The 18,589-nt window shown below is 35.1% G+C and overlaps 1 protein-coding gene across 1 annotated transcript; it reads left to right on the top strand.

Moving 5' to 3' along the window:
- The first annotated feature begins 921 nt into the window (after window positions 1-921).
- On the top strand, window positions 922-17,256 carry Ent3 (equilibrative nucleoside transporter 3). Its single transcript, XM_073091445.1, has 10 exons — window positions 922-1,153; window positions 5,231-5,385; window positions 5,889-6,092; window positions 8,196-8,434; window positions 9,062-9,137; window positions 9,624-9,830; window positions 10,546-10,733; window positions 13,694-13,822; window positions 14,281-14,392; window positions 14,657-17,256. The coding sequence occupies exons 1-10, from the start codon at window positions 987-989 to the stop codon at window positions 14,848-14,850; spliced, it is 1,671 nt and encodes a 556-aa protein (XP_072947546.1). The 5' UTR covers window positions 922-986; the 3' UTR covers window positions 14,851-17,256.
- The last annotated feature ends 1,333 nt before the right edge of the window (window positions 17,257-18,589 follow it).

The following is an 18,589-nucleotide window of genomic DNA, read 5'->3' as shown; positions in this document are numbered from 1 at the left end:
TGCTCGTCTTCTACTCCTATATTATAAAAAAGGAAAGTAGGTAGCTGAAAGGTGGTAGAATCAGTAAGGTTGTATCGGGAAAGCATCGTCGTCATAACTATTTCTATGGAGAAGGAGTTTTTGTATTTCGGTGGTAAGGTGTGAAAGCTGGCTGACTTATGAGGCGATCATAATATCAGGCCTCAGTAGCGGCAATGTGGCTAAGATCGGCTTCAAGTATAACTCTTACTCTATATAGAGTTAATTACAACTATGACTTGGTCAATTTCAGTGACTATTTACCATCAAGTTTGTATAAAAACGTCAAATAAATAATATATTGAATGATAATTAATAAATAAATAAAAATAAAAATGATTTATTGCATCAAAAGTAGTACATTGTTTTACAATATTGTTGGGTACCCTCTTTTGAATACGTTAATTGTGTTAATGTATTTCGCAATTCACTCAATATCACGCTTTTCACAAAACATCTTCGTTTAGTTATAATTAATCCCACATCATTCCCGTACTCTGTTTGTTTGTCGACAAATTCCTAGAGTTGCTAATCCCTTCACTAAAAATCAATGCAATTCGCGCATGCGTCCATCCTTTGGTAATTTACGTGCCCTTCTGTCAAGAACCGGCTGGATTTTGTTGATTCTTTAAGAAATTGTGAATATTAAACAAAATAACATCATGAAAAGTGCGGTGTACGTGTACATACCGTATAGATATCGTAGTAAATAGATGAAAGAACGTAACAACTGAATTTCGACTAACAATATGTAGCTCTACATAGGACATTAACCTACGTTACCATTACCCTAAAATACATACTAAATAAAATTTGTGACTATTTCAAGTGAAAAATAAGTGAAGCAATGGTGATGATGTGACTTAAATACGTTTCTAAAATACGTTTCTAATTCTTCTTAATTGAAGCGTGTTAAAAATGGAAGCATATTTTTTGTCCTGAAATAAATCCTAGTGTGCTTAGTGAAAATGAACGAAACATTGGGTCGTGGGTACGCGCGCATCGAGGCGATCCGCTCGACACGCAGCGAACCCATGGGTTCCCAGGAGACCACCACTGCGCCTCCTGATAAGTTCAACTGTGTTTATGTCACTCTGTTCATCGCGGGTACGGCGTTCCTGATGCCTTTTAACTGGTAACGTATTCTGGACTAAACAGTTTCATATATTTTTCTTCGCTATAATCCCATTGTTCTACATAAAACCCGTAGAAGAGGTTCCTGTAGTCACTGCTCTGTAGTAAATAGGTAAATAATATTACTTTAAGTAGACCAAATCAATCAATGTCTTCGAAATCTGCAGCAAGAAAAAGACCGGCTGGCCGACTTTGGTCTAACTGAAATTCGTCTTTGCTCTTCATATACACCTGTTTCCAACTCCCTATATATAGGGACCTGCCTGACGTAGCTCATACTTCTATCCTTTATAATGAAGTTTGCACACTTTATTATTTATGTAAAATCTGCCTTACTCAACCTTCACCCTAGAACTTAGCGTATGCTGCTAAAAGCGGAAAGAATCGCCGCAGATTTATTTCACCTTAGTACCTAGTGGGTAAACAGTTAGATACTAAACTCACTTAATATTGTTAATTTTACTATTACACTTAATACTGTAAATAATGTTGCCCTAAAATGAAAATAGAATTGTCTTTGAATGCAGAGATACTACTCTACTGGATAGCAAAATTCAAATTAATGTTCAACAAAATTAACTTTTATAACTTAAAGTCGTATTTTTCCTTTCCGTATGTATATGGCTCTAATTACCCTCTCGTCTCCTCTGCGTTTAGTATTAGTTCTACAGGTTTAAAAATATCAGCAACAAGGAAGATTTATGTTTTTTTATGATGGCTCTACCGCTCTACCACTCCTGATGAAAAGTTGGTTGCAATACCGTACATATAACACATTACTGAAATAACTTTACAATTTCAATCGAACTAACATAGGTACATTAGAAACCTGAAATAGTTTTATAATACCTAAGCTACGTAACAATTACAAAATTAAAAGAAAATAACGTAAAAACCTCGATAAAATTGACATAGCTTGCGTGCTTATCAGAAGGTTGTTCGAGCATTTTTTATTCAGCTTCTCCTGAAGTTGTCCTTAGGACATAAATCTTTTACATGGTCAAGGCGAAATGGACACGAAATACCTTATTTTTCATATCTTAATGCCTATTTCTTTAATTGTACGAAAATAATAAATTCTTTATGGAATATGTTTACAAGGGCTCAGGTTCAAATCTCAGGCACGCACCTCTGATTGTTCAAAGTTATATGCGTATCAGAAATTAATTATCACTTTCTTAAACGGTAAAGGAAACAACGTGAGGAAACCTGCATACCTGAGAAATCATAAAAAATAAGTTTTCAAAGGTGTAGGTATGAAGCTTACAAATTTGCACTTGGCCAGCGCGGTGAATTATGGCCAAATCCTTCTCATTCTGAGAGAAGGCCCTTTCCCAGCAGTAGGACAGTAATAGGTTGATGATGATGATGTTGAAAAAGATATAATATGTTTATTTTACCCGTATAAGTGATATACTTAGAGTAGTTATATAAATGAGCATACAGTCCACCGGAAGTCGGCTATAGATGTGTTGCTTTATTACCTATGAGAATTAAGTTGGAATCTTTCGTAAAAAGTAGCAGCACCTGAGACTATTATTACCAGTAATAGGAGGTCTTCGGAGATAAACCTTTTTTTTTAATCGCGGGTAGAAGGAAATCCTCGTGGATACCATACAGCCCGTACCACAAGGCATGTCCGGGTCCACTAAGGAGGTTTTTCAGTAACCTATGGACTAAATCCTCCTCCTTTCCCCTCTCTTTCTTCTGGAATTCGCACCTAGCATTTTTTTAGCGGGGATGATGTTTCGCCCTATCCTTCTCCCCAAATAATATTTCCCTTTCGGAATTCCTCAAAGGATTCTTTAAAACTTACTCATTTATGCATTTCAATTGGAATGAAATTTTCTGAGATAACATTGTAAATATTCATGTAAGGTCATTTTTGAAGGTGGTAGAACCCTTTGTGGTTCGACTCCGGCGGCACCACCGCCACACCTATTTCTACCTAATAACAGCAGTGTTAAGCGCTGCTGTGTTCCGGTTTGAAGGGTGTGGTAAGGGAGACAGACTTTTCCGAGGCGTTCCAGCTTAGTCCTCAGGGGTAGCGGCGCATCTGTGGCCGACCTCAGGTAGGAATATCTAATACTATCTGGGGTTGATTACAGATGTCCATGGGCGGCAGTAGCCACTTACCATCAGGTGGACTGCATGCTCGTCTGCTACACTTTTATTATAAAAAAAAAATGTAAAAAGCCAACATAGTTAAGTAGCACTTGTGTTTAAATAACCGTGCCTACAGAATGTTGGTTGGCAATTAACCCGTATATCCACACATCCGTACTGAAGCGCCTTGCAATCTTAGAGTAGCATCTTTAATATTTTTTCTTTATTTACCTAAGGGAAGTCTTAATAAGGTATACGAGCTTTTCGGTCGCGTTACGAAGTAATATTTTCATCCCCTATTTTATCCCCTTAGGGGTAGAATTGATCAAAATCCTTTCTTAGCGGATGCCTACGTCATAACATTTACCTGCATGCCAAATTTCAACCCGATCCGTCCAGTGGTTTGGGCTGTGCGTTGATAGATCACTACGTCAGTCAGTCAACTTTAAGTTATATATATTTAGAATTGTGCTGTTCGATAATGTGTGTGTTGTGAAAACTTGTTCACATACTAATACTTAAAAACAAACATGATCCTAATACAAGTGGAGCACCAACGTTGATGAGTGATTTTTTAACCAGAACAGAACTTATAGGTAAGCTGGTGAAGTACAGGTACACATATGAGTGTTTTTTAACTAAAACAGAACTTAGTAAATCATCATCATCTGGGGGCACGGCAATTTCCCCCACAATTCGAGCAATAACAATATTTCATACTACATTCACGTAACTCTCTTGTTAAACACACGCAGCTTTAATTATAACAAATGAACAATGACAAAAAAACTAATTATTTAAAAATATTCATGTTTTGCTCAGCAATTCAATAATTATTTCTTTTCAAGCGTTTAAAAATAATTACCTGAAACGGAAAAACAAGTAGTAGGTACTACTCGACCATTTATCATGTTTTTCTTCACAGTTTAATAATTATTCCTTTTTGTCTAATTGCACTTTTTCCTCGACGGCGAAGGGTAATGTTTTTCGAATCTATACGTATTTTCAGTAAGTCCTGCAGCACAATCGACTTAACGGATTATTTTATACAGGAATACTTTATTAAGAGCAAGTTATATACATACAATTTAAAGTAAGAAAAGTATTAAATTAAACTATAAATTAAAAAAAAATGAAATTATTTACAAATTTAAAAATTATAAATAAAATAAGCCATCTAAATTTGCCGTGTGAGGCATGGTTCACATAACGCTGCGTTTCTTTGCTGCACGGCAAGACTTAATCTTTGTGCAAAAATAATTTGTGCCGCCAGCTTTTTGGTCACCGGAAGCAGTCACAAGCCTGGCCGACATATCTGACATGATTTTTTTTCATGCCAGATTACCATGGACCCATTGTCTCTATAGCAAGCGCCGCAAATAAGTAATTGTCTAATAAATTACTATATTTACGGCGGTTGAGAGTCTGGACATGGTCGGCTGCGGCCCCCGCTATCACTGAAGTATTAACTATATGAGAGGGGGCTAATGTCTCAACGCACGTCACATCCCATACCAGGGGTCGTCCGAGACTCCATGGAGTTCCATCACTCTAGTTAGAGTGATTCCATCAAGTCTCTTGCCATCGTCTCTAAAAAGACCTGGAGGATCTAAAGTCGCTGGAATAGAGACGGTGACACGAGCTCAATGAATTAAACTGTTCACTGTTCCTGGTACAGGACAAGCCATGCTGACACAACATGTTTACTTCCTGCCCAAATGAACAAAAATGAGACTCGCAAACTTTAGCACCAAGCCGGAGACCTGATTTCAACATATGAGTTGTCTTCGTATCATCTAAATTGTGGAAGTATCATAGACAAAGCAACTTTTTTAAGTAGTCGGATTTGTTCTTTAAATCATAACAATTAACACTAAATTGTCTAAAGTCAAGGATCTTCTTTATAATAATAAATATTGAAACAAAAATTGATTAAAGTCAATCAGATTCTTAAACATAATCTAATTTCCAGTTTCATAATGGCGGTGGACTACTTCCAGCATCACTTCCCAGACTCAACGATCATGTTCGACCTGTCCACTGTCTACATCTCGTCCGCCTGCATCGCCGTCGTCATCAACAATCTTCTATTGGATCTCTTCTCCTATAACACCAGGATTACATTTGGTAATCTTCTTTTGTTTCTCTTTTTATAATATAGGAGTTACAGATGAGCATGCAGTTCTCCTGATGGTAAGTGGCTACTCTCGCCCATGGACATCTGTAAACCACAGATAGGATTAGATATTCCTACCTGAAGTCGGTCACAGCGCCGCTACCCCTGAGGACTAAGCTGGAACGCCTAAGAAAAGTATGTCTCCCGCACCCTTTAACGCTGTTGTTATAAGTTATCTTATTGCTAAAAGATAATCTTATATCGGTCTTTTAGAGCATTTTTTTAAATAGTTTTTTGCAGTCAGAAATTTTATTAATTTTTTTATAAATCTGATAACATTACATTACTACCCTTGAGGACTAAGCCAGAATGCCTAAATAAATATGCTCTCCCTTAACACACCTTTCAAATCAGAATACAATACGCTTAACACTGCTGTTAAGACAGAAATAGGTGCTAGAATCAAACCACGAAGAATTTTATATTATTAATAGTGCCTTTTTAATTGTTCAAGGTATCCTAACGTCTCTGACGACGATGATATTCGTAGCCGTCTGCAACGTGGGATGGGACGGGTTTCCCAACAACGTGTCCTACAACATCAGCCTGATAGCAATCGCGGTGATTGCTTTCGGCTGCACCATCCAACAATCATCCTACTATGGATTCACGGGGTGTCTCCCATGCCGCTACACGCAGGCTGTTATGGTTGGCGAAAGTAAGTTAGAATCAGGGCCGAATCTGAAATAATCATCATCATCATCGTATACTATACTATAGTATATGATGATGATACTGCCGTGCTAAAGCAATCACGGATCACCATACTGTTCTGCCGATTAGAACTGCTGTAACCCTTTACACCCGAAGATTTTTTTTCGCAATTTCCGATTCAAAACGTTTATTACGGCTTTTTATATAGCTTAAGGGATCCACAAAAAATACGAAAAAAAATCCAGAGTTTATACGTAATTCAGAAATCGACCCGCACGATCGTGAGTCTCCGGTGGGAACTGTCACACTCACGATCGTGAAAATTGCCAAAAAATTTAGTTTTTTATCAAAAATTATTAGAGAATTAAAACAATTTGGAGATATTTAACATCACTGTCTTTATTTTCATTAGTGTTTATAAAAAATCTGTCTTGGCAATGAAACCTAAACTACGTAATTCTATGAAAATCAACATTCTTCTTTCTTCCGTTATTGCCTCCGTCTTAAATCCAAGTCTCCAAGGCGTAGGTATTCTTGGCTAGGGAATACATCCAATGATAATGCAGATGGAGAAAACTTTAGCCATATCTATTGCAATGAAATTAAGTTTTCGACCGGTTCTTCTTACATAATACAAATTTGTGCATCTGGTTACATATCAAGAGCCTCATAATTAAAATATTAAGAAAAATATTTCATTGGAAACTTTACTGGAGATATTGGTAGGGATGTGTAGACCTTTTCAAGACAGAAAACGTATTCTTTTCCAAGCTATTTTTCGATGTGTTGGACGTGAAGATGCTCGGCGGCGAGAAATTTCTAGGGATGATTTTAAAGTAGATGGTTGAGGTTCAGGCTCAAGTTCCAGATCCAATTCTAGGTCAGTTTCTATTTGAGGGTCTGCATGTGCTTCTGGATCTGTTTCAGGGCACAATTCTTCAAATTGAAACTCTTCTAATCTATTTGGTTGAAGATCTTCACTTTCATGAAGATCTTCAATGTCCGATACATTTCTCCTCACCCCGCACTGGCAAAATCTGATCGTCATTTAAATGTACCCCTAAAATTGAAACAAACAAAATTGATATTGACGAAACTTACACATAACTGGTAATAGCAATAAAAGCATTTTCATCAAACGTTATTCTGCACCAACATCCGTAGGCACACAATCGTAACAGTTGAAATTTGCAACCTAATTGTATCTAAATTGCAAGTTAATCGAATAAACTACTAAATTCCACGTATTTAGTGTTCTTTTAGCTTTCAAATTAGCTATAATTAATAATAGATACTAAACATGTAAACATTTAATACCAAAAATAATTATATACCTGTGACAGTGCGCGGGTCGAAAGAATCTGCCATCTTTGGACGAGTCCCTAGCACAACTGACCGCCTGCACCCCGCTCACTTGGCCGGTAGCACGTGCGATACTCTCCTCACGATCGATCGGCATCGGTTGCGTTTCGAAAAATAAGAAGCTATCACGTGGGAATTTTTTTAAAGTGAAACTCACGCTCATATCATCTCGGGTGTAAAGGGGTAAGGTAAAAATAGACGAAGAGGTCCCTCCTCAGTCTAACCCTTCGATCAGTAGTATTGTTGATCGAAGCTAAACTAACCATACGGATACTAGTACATTTCAAAAACTTATTAAGTAACAATTCTATGTCATCTAATTTTATCATTGCGAATTCTGTTACATATTATAGTAAAATCATAAGCTTCATTATCGCTCTCCATACCACGTTACGTGTTTTTGAAATAAAATACTTAATCCCGATTCCATAGATCGTCATTCGCAATACACATCTCTGGGCTACACAGCCCAAATAATTTCATTAATAATTCATTTTGTAACAGTAATAGATATTAATGTAAATAATTGCATTATAATTATTAATTTTACTCAAACGCATTAGGTATAAAACTGTAATGTTAGCTGTAAATAAATAAATAAAATTCATATTATATCTATTACTTACTAGTTACTACGAATAACAACTTTCTAGTAATAATATTACAATTACAAATTGAATTATGATAAAAAAATTATATGCATGAAAAATTTCAATTTAGTAAATTGCCTCTACTATTTGTACAGGCGCAGCTGGCTTCTGGGTGTCAGCGGACCGAATCTTGACGAAATACACAGTACCACAGGAGAAGAAAAGCACCTTCTTCTTTTTTATATTTTCGATCATAATGCTGCTCTTTCATTGCTGTTTGCACCACCTAATGATGAGGAACCCCATGGTTATTTACTATCTAAAGCTGACTGCCGAATCCCGCCAACGACGACGTATACAGCTGCACCTCAATCCGAACGAAGATGCTACTCTGGTAAGGAATTTTGTTTTCAATATACGAGTAATATAGAAGTAGCAGACGAGCATGTAGTCCATTATTATGAATAGCTACTGCCGCCCATGGACATCTGCAATCAATCCCAGACGAGACCAGATTCCGTCTGTATTCGGCCACAGAGGATGGCGATCTGAGTTCGAGTAATCGAAGAATCGATTTTTGATGTTTCTAGCAATGGTCCCTCCATTACTAAAAAAATAAAAAAATCAGTGAATCGATATTTCATCTTAGAAAATCGAAATTTCGATCGAATTGTTTTTTTCTAGGTTAATTGAATATTACAAAGTTTTACAAATGTGTTATATAGACATGTTTCGCTGACGGATACATATTTCAGTGATTGTTCGTTCCTGACTTTATTTCGCTAGCTACGCCCCTAAATCGTTTTTTTTTTTTGTGAATCGATTTTTACCTTTAATTGGAATCGATTCAAGAATCCATATTTTTCTGAAAAAGTCCCCATCCCATATATACCCCTGAGGACTGAAAAGTCACTTAACCTTACCGCACTCTTCAAACCAGAACACAGCAACACTTACACTGCTGTTATTAGGCAGAATCATCTCTCTACCATAGTTACTGTACATTATTGTTTTCTTTCAGATGGAGAGTGAAGGGGGTGAACCAAATTTTGGGGTCTTAAAGCTACAAAGTCCTGGACCTTCCAACATTGGCGTCGGTATGTATTTATTGATTCTTTCCGAATGAGAGATTCACTTCTCGGCGTGAAAGTTTCCATACGATGTTTTCCCTTAAACGTAATAAACAAGTAATAATTCATTTATAATACTCATGTTGGTATATTTGAATGATAAGTTTGCGAGTTGCATCTTATTGAGAGTTTAAGTTTCAACCACTTCACTTTCTTTACGCATGTTATTAATTAGCAATTACAATTTTAACGAATTTTCAATATCCCTTTTAACACAATGTTTCCGAATCAAACGTATTCTTTGTATACTATCAAATCAATCTTTTGTATACTAATCAAACGTATCCATTGTATATACTAAAAATAAAAAATAAATGAAAATTTGGTGGTACGGAACCCTCCGTGTGCGAGTTTGACACTTGGCCAATTATTGTGTTCATGGCACTGACGTCCTACTGAGTACTAGCTATTGTACTTAGTAAGGATTGTGAATATAGATAGCGTCTGTTCCAGGTGACATCGAAACAACTGCCTTCAGCTTCGCAAACCCCGTGTACTCGCCGACGGCGGCGGTGCCGGCACCACTGGCGTCCCCTCCACCCAGCATCTCGGAACCTCTTACCTCCCCGCCGATAGGATCTGCCCACCGACCCTCATACATGGTTGAAGACGTCGTATACCAATCATCTGAACGGTTGACCTCGTGGAATGCATGTAAACGTAAGGTCCTTAGTGAAATAAAAAAAAAATGTAAATGTACTTAACATGAATTTCGAAAACTTACTAATTAAGAACTACTTATCGATTTAACTAATTACTTAATACAAATGTAGTTTAGTAACGTTTTACCGGTGAACACAATATGTATCTACATCTATGTACACATGTGCTTTTCTTTGTGTATAAATAATACGCACTAATTATGATGGGTTTAAGGAATTTAAATTACAGTGGACAAAATTAAATATTTTATTTTGAAGGTGGTAGACCTCTTTGGTTCGCGGAACCACCTACTCACCTATCCTGCCAGTAGTGTTAAGCGCTGCTGTGTTTTAGTTTGAAGCGTGTGGTAAGGGAGACATACTTTTCCGAGGCAATCCAGCTAAGTCCTCAGGGATAGCGGGCTTCTGTGGCCGAACTTGGGTAGGAAATTAATCTTATCTTGATTAAAAATGTCCCCGAGGGCAGTAGCCACTTACAAGTGGACAGCGTGCTCGTCTGCTACTCGTATATTATAAAAAAATAGTTTCATCGCTGCGTCTAGCTTCACATAAGCAGCTACAAGTAAATTATCGATCGAGCTAAAAAGCTATTCTTATACTATAACAAAAATAGCATCAACATCACGTCTAGCTTCTGATAAGCAGCTAAATAATCGATCGGCGATGCTAAAAACAGCATGTCTGCTGCGCTCTAAATCTTAGCAACTTTTCAGGTGCGGTCCAAGCTCGGTGGGCGGTTGCGCGCGCGATCTACCCGTACATGGTGTCGATCGGCCTGGTTTACTTCACCACGCTGAGCCTGTACCCTGGCATCGCGTCGGAGGTGCCCTCGTGCCGCCTCGGGTCCTGGATGCCTATCGTTCTCATAAGCTCTTTCAACGTTTTCGACTTCTGTGGAAAGGTAAACAATTTTAATCTATTTTTGCTGGTCTTCCCTTGAGACTACGTTTTATTAAGGGTATCTTTTCATAATAATGAAATGGTAATGTTAACTACAATAATCTCATTTGAAATAAAATAATTCAAGGTATTGTTCGCGATGTGGTCGGAATTCGACATTAATCTTTTTTAGGGTTTCGTGCGAAAAAACTGAAAAACGTAATCCTTGTAGGATCAATTTCTTTCAAAACTACTTGAAATTTGGCGCTCATATGATTTTTCTTGACATCAAAGTCGAAAGTATAAAGTAAACAATTGAATTAGTGGGCGAAATAAAAATAAAAAAAATAAGTTTTTTAAAATGTATCGTGTGGCATATTAAATGATTATTATTGTGAAAGGCTTATTATTATGATCTCAAATATATTATTTTTGTTATAGTTCTACAATTAGTTTTAAACTTACTACTAGTTAACAATTTTAAAACTCAATATGTATAAACATATTGTAAGTAATTACATTAGTAAGCTTAGTAAAGATACTTCGCCGTCTTGAAATTGAATGAAGCCACAAACGACTTATTAGTAAGTTATTTTTTGAATTGTTAAGAAATAAAAACATTTTTAGAGCAAATTTACGAATAAATAACTAATACTGCGTAATTTACATAATAAATAAATAATTATTTCAAATACTTTAGGGACGTTTTAGCACGGAGACGTGGCAAAACTTTTTTACGCAACTATTTCAATTCTCAAAACTGGGTACATTTTCTTGTTAGGAGTGAGTAATCTTTACTAATCTATGATGTATAATAATATTGTGTTAAATACTTAAGATTATAGGTACTACAAAGATATAGACAATAAAACATTATTATGTCACACATAATAGAAATTGTATGTAGTAACAAAATGGTTAAAAGTTTATTTATATTGCATCAGATCTAAAATTTTCCGAATTACATCATTCTTACTCGTTACAATTAATTAGTAGTCATGAAGGAAATCCACATAATTTCTTTAACCTCTATTAATTGATTCTTGATCTCATGTAATTACACAAGATAATTCCCGTTAAGATTATAATTACTTGTGTAGTAGTAATTAGTAAATAAGTAATTTAAACTTGCAACTATTTAACCACCATCTCATCCATTAGATCCACCTTACTTCCAAACTAATTAATCTGTTGTTGATCACTATTACCATAGATTAGTAAAGATTACTCACTCCTTACAAGAAAATGTAACCAGTTTTGACAATTGAAATTGTCACTGTCATTTATTTTCGTGTTTTAAAAATATTAAAAAAAAAATAGTTTTTAGAACATTTACGAATGCAACGATATTTCTCCGCAATTTTTCTTCGATTTCGTGTTGTTTTTGCACCACTTAACTGCACATGTCGGCATTGTTGCGCGTAAATTACACCATGACAGTCGGATACGTAATGGGAAAACAGTCAGCCATTTTAAGTATGTGTCTGTCATTTGTGGCTTAGTTCAATTACAAGGCGGTGAGATATCTTTACTAATCTATGCCTATTACTAAGTTTCCGCTGTCTGTCCACCTGTCACAGGGCTCTATCTCTTGAACCGTAATAGATAGATGCTTGAAATTTTGTTAGACTATATATAACGGTGGCCGGTATAACAACAAAAACAAACTGTAGAAAAGTTGGATAAAAAGGCGGTCCCCATACAAGAAACCTCCATTCTTCGTGCCGAAATGTGCCGTAATTGTCAGTTCAAATGTTCACAATGCATTTACCTTTATGCCTGCTATGATAACTACCAAAAATAAATTAATCAATGAAAATTTGGTCGTACGGAACCCTCCGCGTGCGAGTTTGACGCACTTTGCCAATTTTTTCTTGCTCCTTCATTCTTGGGAGGATCACGTATTCGTATTTAACTTCGTTAATATTAAATTTATGCGTATAAAGTAAAAATATATATATATATATATAATTTACATTTTGGACATTATTGACAAATTAAAAATATATACAATATCGTTATTTATTAACTATAACGTATCGTTATGACGATTATGGGGTAAGTAACACGACCGCTTTTAAAAGTAACTTCATGTCCACATTTTCGAAAATATTCACAATCGCTTAGGAGACACGTGTAAATATTTTCAACGGATCATTAAATCGTCTACAATGGAAATACTACTTACTACAAGTGATAACTTATCACGCTGTGCACGTCAATTTAATACTTTACAATATTGCAAGAGTCGTGACCTTTCCGAAGTTATAGCTTTTCAATGTGCACTACGATATATGAGCAGAAGTAAGATATGCCATGCTTTGTTGAGTACAATAAAATTTATCTTAGCTCATTACGTAGTGTCTGTAAGTATTTCATCAGCAAGCAAGTATTCTCCCATTCACATAGGATTATAGTACACAATTTCATAGACTTCACATTTTGAAAAAGTTTGCGTTTGTTAATTAATTTCTAAAATGTAGTTCACATTGAAAGATCGGAGCATATGTCTGGAAACGCCCCAGTATGTGTATTATAATATATAATTCATTAATAAAATGATGATACAGACTTTGGCGTAGGGACTTAATATTAAATGTTAATTCTACTCGTCGTTTAAATAGTAAAAAATATATTGCTACCCACCGTTCGACTCTGTTACTTACTCATTTCTACTTCAGAAGCGGACAAGGACGGACGTGTCGCAAGCGTACAAATTACCACATTTTCGAGATCTGACCCTTCTGGTCCATACACAACACCGATTTCCCTTTATTAACGTCATCATCATCATTTTAACGGTCATGAACATCTTTAAAAAATAGTGAGAAAAATGTTTCAGTATTGTGCGTGGTTTAACCGCGTTGGTCTAATGAGGATCCCTATAACCTAGTAGATACAATTTTAGAAATCCTACTTCCACGTACAATATGTATGAATACATAGGGTATTGACAATAAAAGGCGGTTTAATTTTTATCAGATAGCGGCAGCCTGGCCATATGAATGGAGTCGCAGCCAACTGTTGATGGCGAGTGGTCTGCGCCTTCTACTGGTACCTCTGATGCTACTATGTGCTGCGCCTAGGGAATCACCCCATATCGTTGATGATGTAAGTACTGCAATAACAGATGCTTGCTCATAGACTCAAACTGTCAGAACAAATTAAGTATCATTTAGAAATCAACAATCGACATGGAAAGAATATCTATTAATTATGGTAAGTAATCCTATCATAGTTACCACACGTACCGTAAATGATCTTCGCTGGTACCTTCTGAATAAAAGTAAACATACTCGTAGGTAAGCCCCCATACCCTGTAACGTAAGCGAGAAAAGAAATTCTTCAAATAGGAGCACCGGTTTTGTTTTTCGCCCACAAATAGAGATTATTTTATGAACATCCCATTATACAGTGACAAAATAAGTAAAAAACTAACTGACCTTTTTTCACCGATCTCCATTCGTCCATTGTTTTTGAATCCCTCTTAACAAAAATATAACTAGAGGCTAGAGCTATTTATGAATAACTCCTTTGATTTGTTTACACATACTAAACACTTTTTTCAGGCATACCCCATATTTTTCTCCGTTGTCCTGGGTTTTACGAATGGCCTTTTTGGATCAATTCCAATGATAATGGCTCCTTCACGCGTTGGAAGAGATCATCGGGAAATAGCAGGTATGGTTATTAACAGTTAATTTAACGGTTTATTTGAATCTGTTTGCACTATTAACTGTAGTGTAATTGAATACGTTAGTTCAAAGTTTACGATAACTTAACGTAATGAACATAAGGATATAGCTAATTTTTGTATAGCTCTACTATCAGTGATTCCTGATTCCTCATGCCCGTCGAGTCCGTCTTAAGATCGATAGGATCTTCCTTCCATTGCTTGAAAACTATTAGAACGCTTGATAATTGAAGAAGTAATTTAAATTTCAGGGAACATGATGACTCTCTCTTACAACGGCGGCTTGCTGTCCGGTGCTCTAGTGTCGTACTTGCTGCTCGGCATGTTAGGACCTCGTGGACGAACCTCCTGTCTGAACTACCCTACCCTTCACCTGCCAACTGCGCCAGCTCCGGCCACTACTGGCTTACCTAACATTACCTATCTGTTGACTGTCTCACACTGATCTCACATAATCTCTCTAAACAAAATGATTATGCTCTATTAACAGTAATAGATACAATTCCAAAATTGTATGTATATTTTTAACTTTATTTATTGTCTTTTGATTCGATGTAGTAATTAAATTTAGTAGGTACACCTATTTTGTGAGGTTTGCGAGGTAAGAAAGATAGAGCTGGTGTGACTATAGTCTGATGAAGACTATAGTATGATGCAGTCTGATGGCAAATACCCAAAATCATAATAAATATGGCTCGAGGTGGGAGACCATCAGAAATACCTAAATTCTTAAGAATAGAAAAAAAATCAAGTTTCTGTCTATTACGATTCTAGAGATACAGCCCTGTGACAGACGGACAGGCAGCAGAGTCTTAGTAATAGGGTTCCGTTTTACCCTTTCGGTACAGAACCCTAAAAATACGTTTACTTTTATTAAAGTTGTTTATTGTTACTTACAGTCTCTAGGTTTTTTTAATAACACCAAAGCTCATTAAGCTACAAACAAAAAAAGAAAATCGGTTGTGAAAATACGGGAAAAGGTATTGAACTGTTATATCTGTGCCTATTTACCTATATATAGAGCTTCCTTTGTACGTATTATGTACTTTACTCTCACATCATTATAATTATAACCACATGTTTGTGTTAAAAATAACCAAATTACCATAACAACTTGAATTTGACGAAAATAATTAAGTATCCGTCTCGTTAACAAGTTAAATTGAGCGTGATATCTGAAGTTCGAAAGATCAAGTAGTAAATATGTTTTAAAAATGTCCACACTATACCTATAGATAATTTTAGACACGTGTTAATAATAGTTTTTGCGAATGAATGCAATTGATACCCTGTTTAGGGAATCTTTAGAATCTAGTCTTTTAATAGCCAATATTGAAGTTGGTACAACCCTTTGTGATTCGACTCCAGTGGCACCACCTCCACACCTATTTCTGCCTAATAGCAGCAACGTTTAGCGCTGCTGTGTTGTGGTTCGAAGGGTGTGGCAAGGGAGAAATACTTTTGCGAGGCGTTCCAGCTTAGTCCTCAGGAGTAGCGGCGCATCTGTGGCCGACCTCAGGTTGGAGAATCTAATCCTATCTGGGGTTGATTACAGATGTCCATGGGCGGCAGTAGCCATACCGTCAGATGGACTGCATGCTAGTCTGCTACTCCTATATTATAGAAAAGCTAAAACACGTGCTTCAATTCGCATTATAATTTATGACGTATCACGATGACGTTTTGTGAAGTTTTCTAATGTGCGTCGAAAAAACGACGTCATGACTGTATGTTTTTTATTTGTATATTTTCCCCTAACTAAATCTGATGAAAAATACTTTTACCGACTCCAATAGGTTTCTCAATACCAGAAGTGACTCGAAAGTATTAAGAAAAATATCTCTTTTCCGAGAGCGCCATTTTAGACTCTGGAGATTTAAGACAAAATCTTGATCTTAGAGATCTTCATAAGACATATTCCCTTAATATAAGATTAATAGTGCATATGTTATTGTAATGGAAAAGGAATTGAATAATGTGCTATTTGATGTCATTTTCTACCTTAATAACTTCCTGTACAAGTAATGTACTCTTGCAATAAGAGCTATACAATTAGTAAACTGTGTAGAATTACTATAGTCCTTTTATAATCACAATATTTATAGACTTTCATAACACTATATAGATTTAATGGATCACCCAACTTAATAAGTAAGGAATCTTAATTCCATAGGACTTGAATCCAAACACTTTTACTAAGCATTGTAAAAATCACGATAGATGATATTGCAGTATTATTCACATAAATACAATTTTCGTACCTATATTTTACTTAGTGCCAATTCACACGTACCATTCCCAAAGTCACAGCCACACCACTGCGACGACCTCGTGTGCGCAAGTTTGTATGAAAATGCATATATTACTCACACGGTAAGCAAACCATTTGATAGATTGAATATTAACCACAACACAGGCGATACCGCTATTAAATCTATGGATACCGTGTATAGATTGGGCCACTTGCTACACGAAGCTGCATGCTTTCTGACATTTTGCGTGGTTGTGGTACTTGTGAATAGGCACTGAACAGTTAAGTAAACATTTTCACAAATGTATAAATATTACTCGTATAATAAAGATAAATTAGTTACCACACATTTTCTCTACAGCATTTTTAATAACTTATACCTCTTGTTATATCGTAGATGTTAATAATTGTAGATAGACGTGTACATAACATGTAAATATATAATTTATGATTATTAATATACATATCTAATTTAATAATTATTACATTTATGTTACTTTATTCTTCGCGGTTATAGGAAAAAGGCAAATGCCATAATTATAACTCGATAGTGAATCCAACATGATATTAGATTTTTAATTTAAGGTTTTTAGAATCGGAACTAATTAGTGATATTTTTAATAGCTACATAATATTTTAATGCAATATTTGAATACTCAATAATTTATTTAGATTATTATATCAAGTATAAAGTATATTTTCATAAGTGTTACAAATCTATTTTAATTATTTGAATAAATTATTTTGTGTTATTTTCATGATGTGTTATTTTTATAATATTAAGTTCTTGTCTATATAATCACTGGCAGGCACGATTGTATGAGTTAGCATAAGAAAGAAAAAGAACGCTCTTGACGTTTGAGTTGTATTTTGCGCGGGAATAGGTAATAAAAGTTGTAAATTGGATCTACATTGGATCAAGAAATAGTTTTATTTCTTTTATAAGTACAAAATATTTCTTAATTTTCACTTTTTTGGCAAGACTGTTTTGTTTGGAAAACTAATTAGTGTATTTTGGCGTGGGTTGCGCACGCCGATGTTATACCTACTTATTATAACGAATTCGGTAAAATATAGCAAAATGTGTGTATTTTTGTCATAGATAAGTAAAGATTACTCACTCCTAACAAGAAAATGTACCCAGTTTTGAGAATTGAAATAGTTGCGTAAAAAAGTTTTGCCACGTCTCCGTGCTAAAATGTCCCTAAAATATTTGAAATAATTATTTATTAATTACGTAAATTACGCAGTACTAGTTATTCATTCGTAAATTTTCTCTAAAAAAAATTTTATTTGTCAAGAATTCAAAAAAAGATCTTACTAAAATAAGCCGTTTTTGGCTTCATTCAATTTCAAGGCGGTGAAGTATCTTTACTAATCTATGATTTTTGTATATTTTTTCATAATAACGGTTATTTGCCTTTTTCTGTAATCTATATCATCCTGATTCTTATTGATATTCAGATAATGTATAATTAATTTTAATTATTTACTTACGTCATGTTAATATTATTTTATGTAAAAAATAAATGTTTTAAAATAAAATTGATAGCCTGTATACACAACTTAAAGGATTTTAAGTGTCTAATTTAATGGAATATAAAATATATGTATTATCTATGTAATAACAGTAAACGCGCTTCTTTGTAACTATAGGTCTGTCGTATAATTTATATTGGTAGATAATTTCTAATGAAAATTTTATATTTTTTTGGCTCTCATATTAAAGTTAAAATACAAGTATCTTGTTTGTTTTTATTTAATAATAAAATTAAACATATTATTATAATTAATTAATCTTATATATCTTACAAGGAAATTGAGTTAATAAAATATTTTTTTAATTTAGAAAACTCATAATTTTGCTAAGTAATAGGGTCCTTTTCTCGTCAGACTCTACAATGTTATACAAAAACATATTTTTTGGATTTAA

This window comes from Epargyreus clarus, unplaced genomic scaffold, assembly GCF_041222505.1.
Source record: "Epargyreus clarus isolate Ecla_fem2 unplaced genomic scaffold, WU_Ecla_fem_2.2 ptg000034l, whole genome shotgun sequence".
Lineage (NCBI taxonomy): Eukaryota > Metazoa > Arthropoda > Insecta > Lepidoptera > Hesperiidae > Epargyreus > Epargyreus clarus.
This window is presented reverse-complemented; position numbering and strand designations above follow the sequence as displayed.

Coding starts and splice junctions, on each gene's coding strand:
- Ent3 (XM_073091445.1), top strand. CDS start 987: ATGAACGAAACATTGGGTCGTGGGTACGCGCGCATCGAGGCGATCCGC. Junction 6,093..8,195: donor GGCTGTTATGGTTGGCGAAA/GTAAGTTAGAAT, acceptor CTATTTGTACAG/GCGCAGCTGGCTTCTGGGTG. Junction 8,435..9,061: donor CGAACGAAGATGCTACTCTG/GTAAGGAATTTT, acceptor GTTTTCTTTCAG/ATGGAGAGTGAAGGGGGTGA.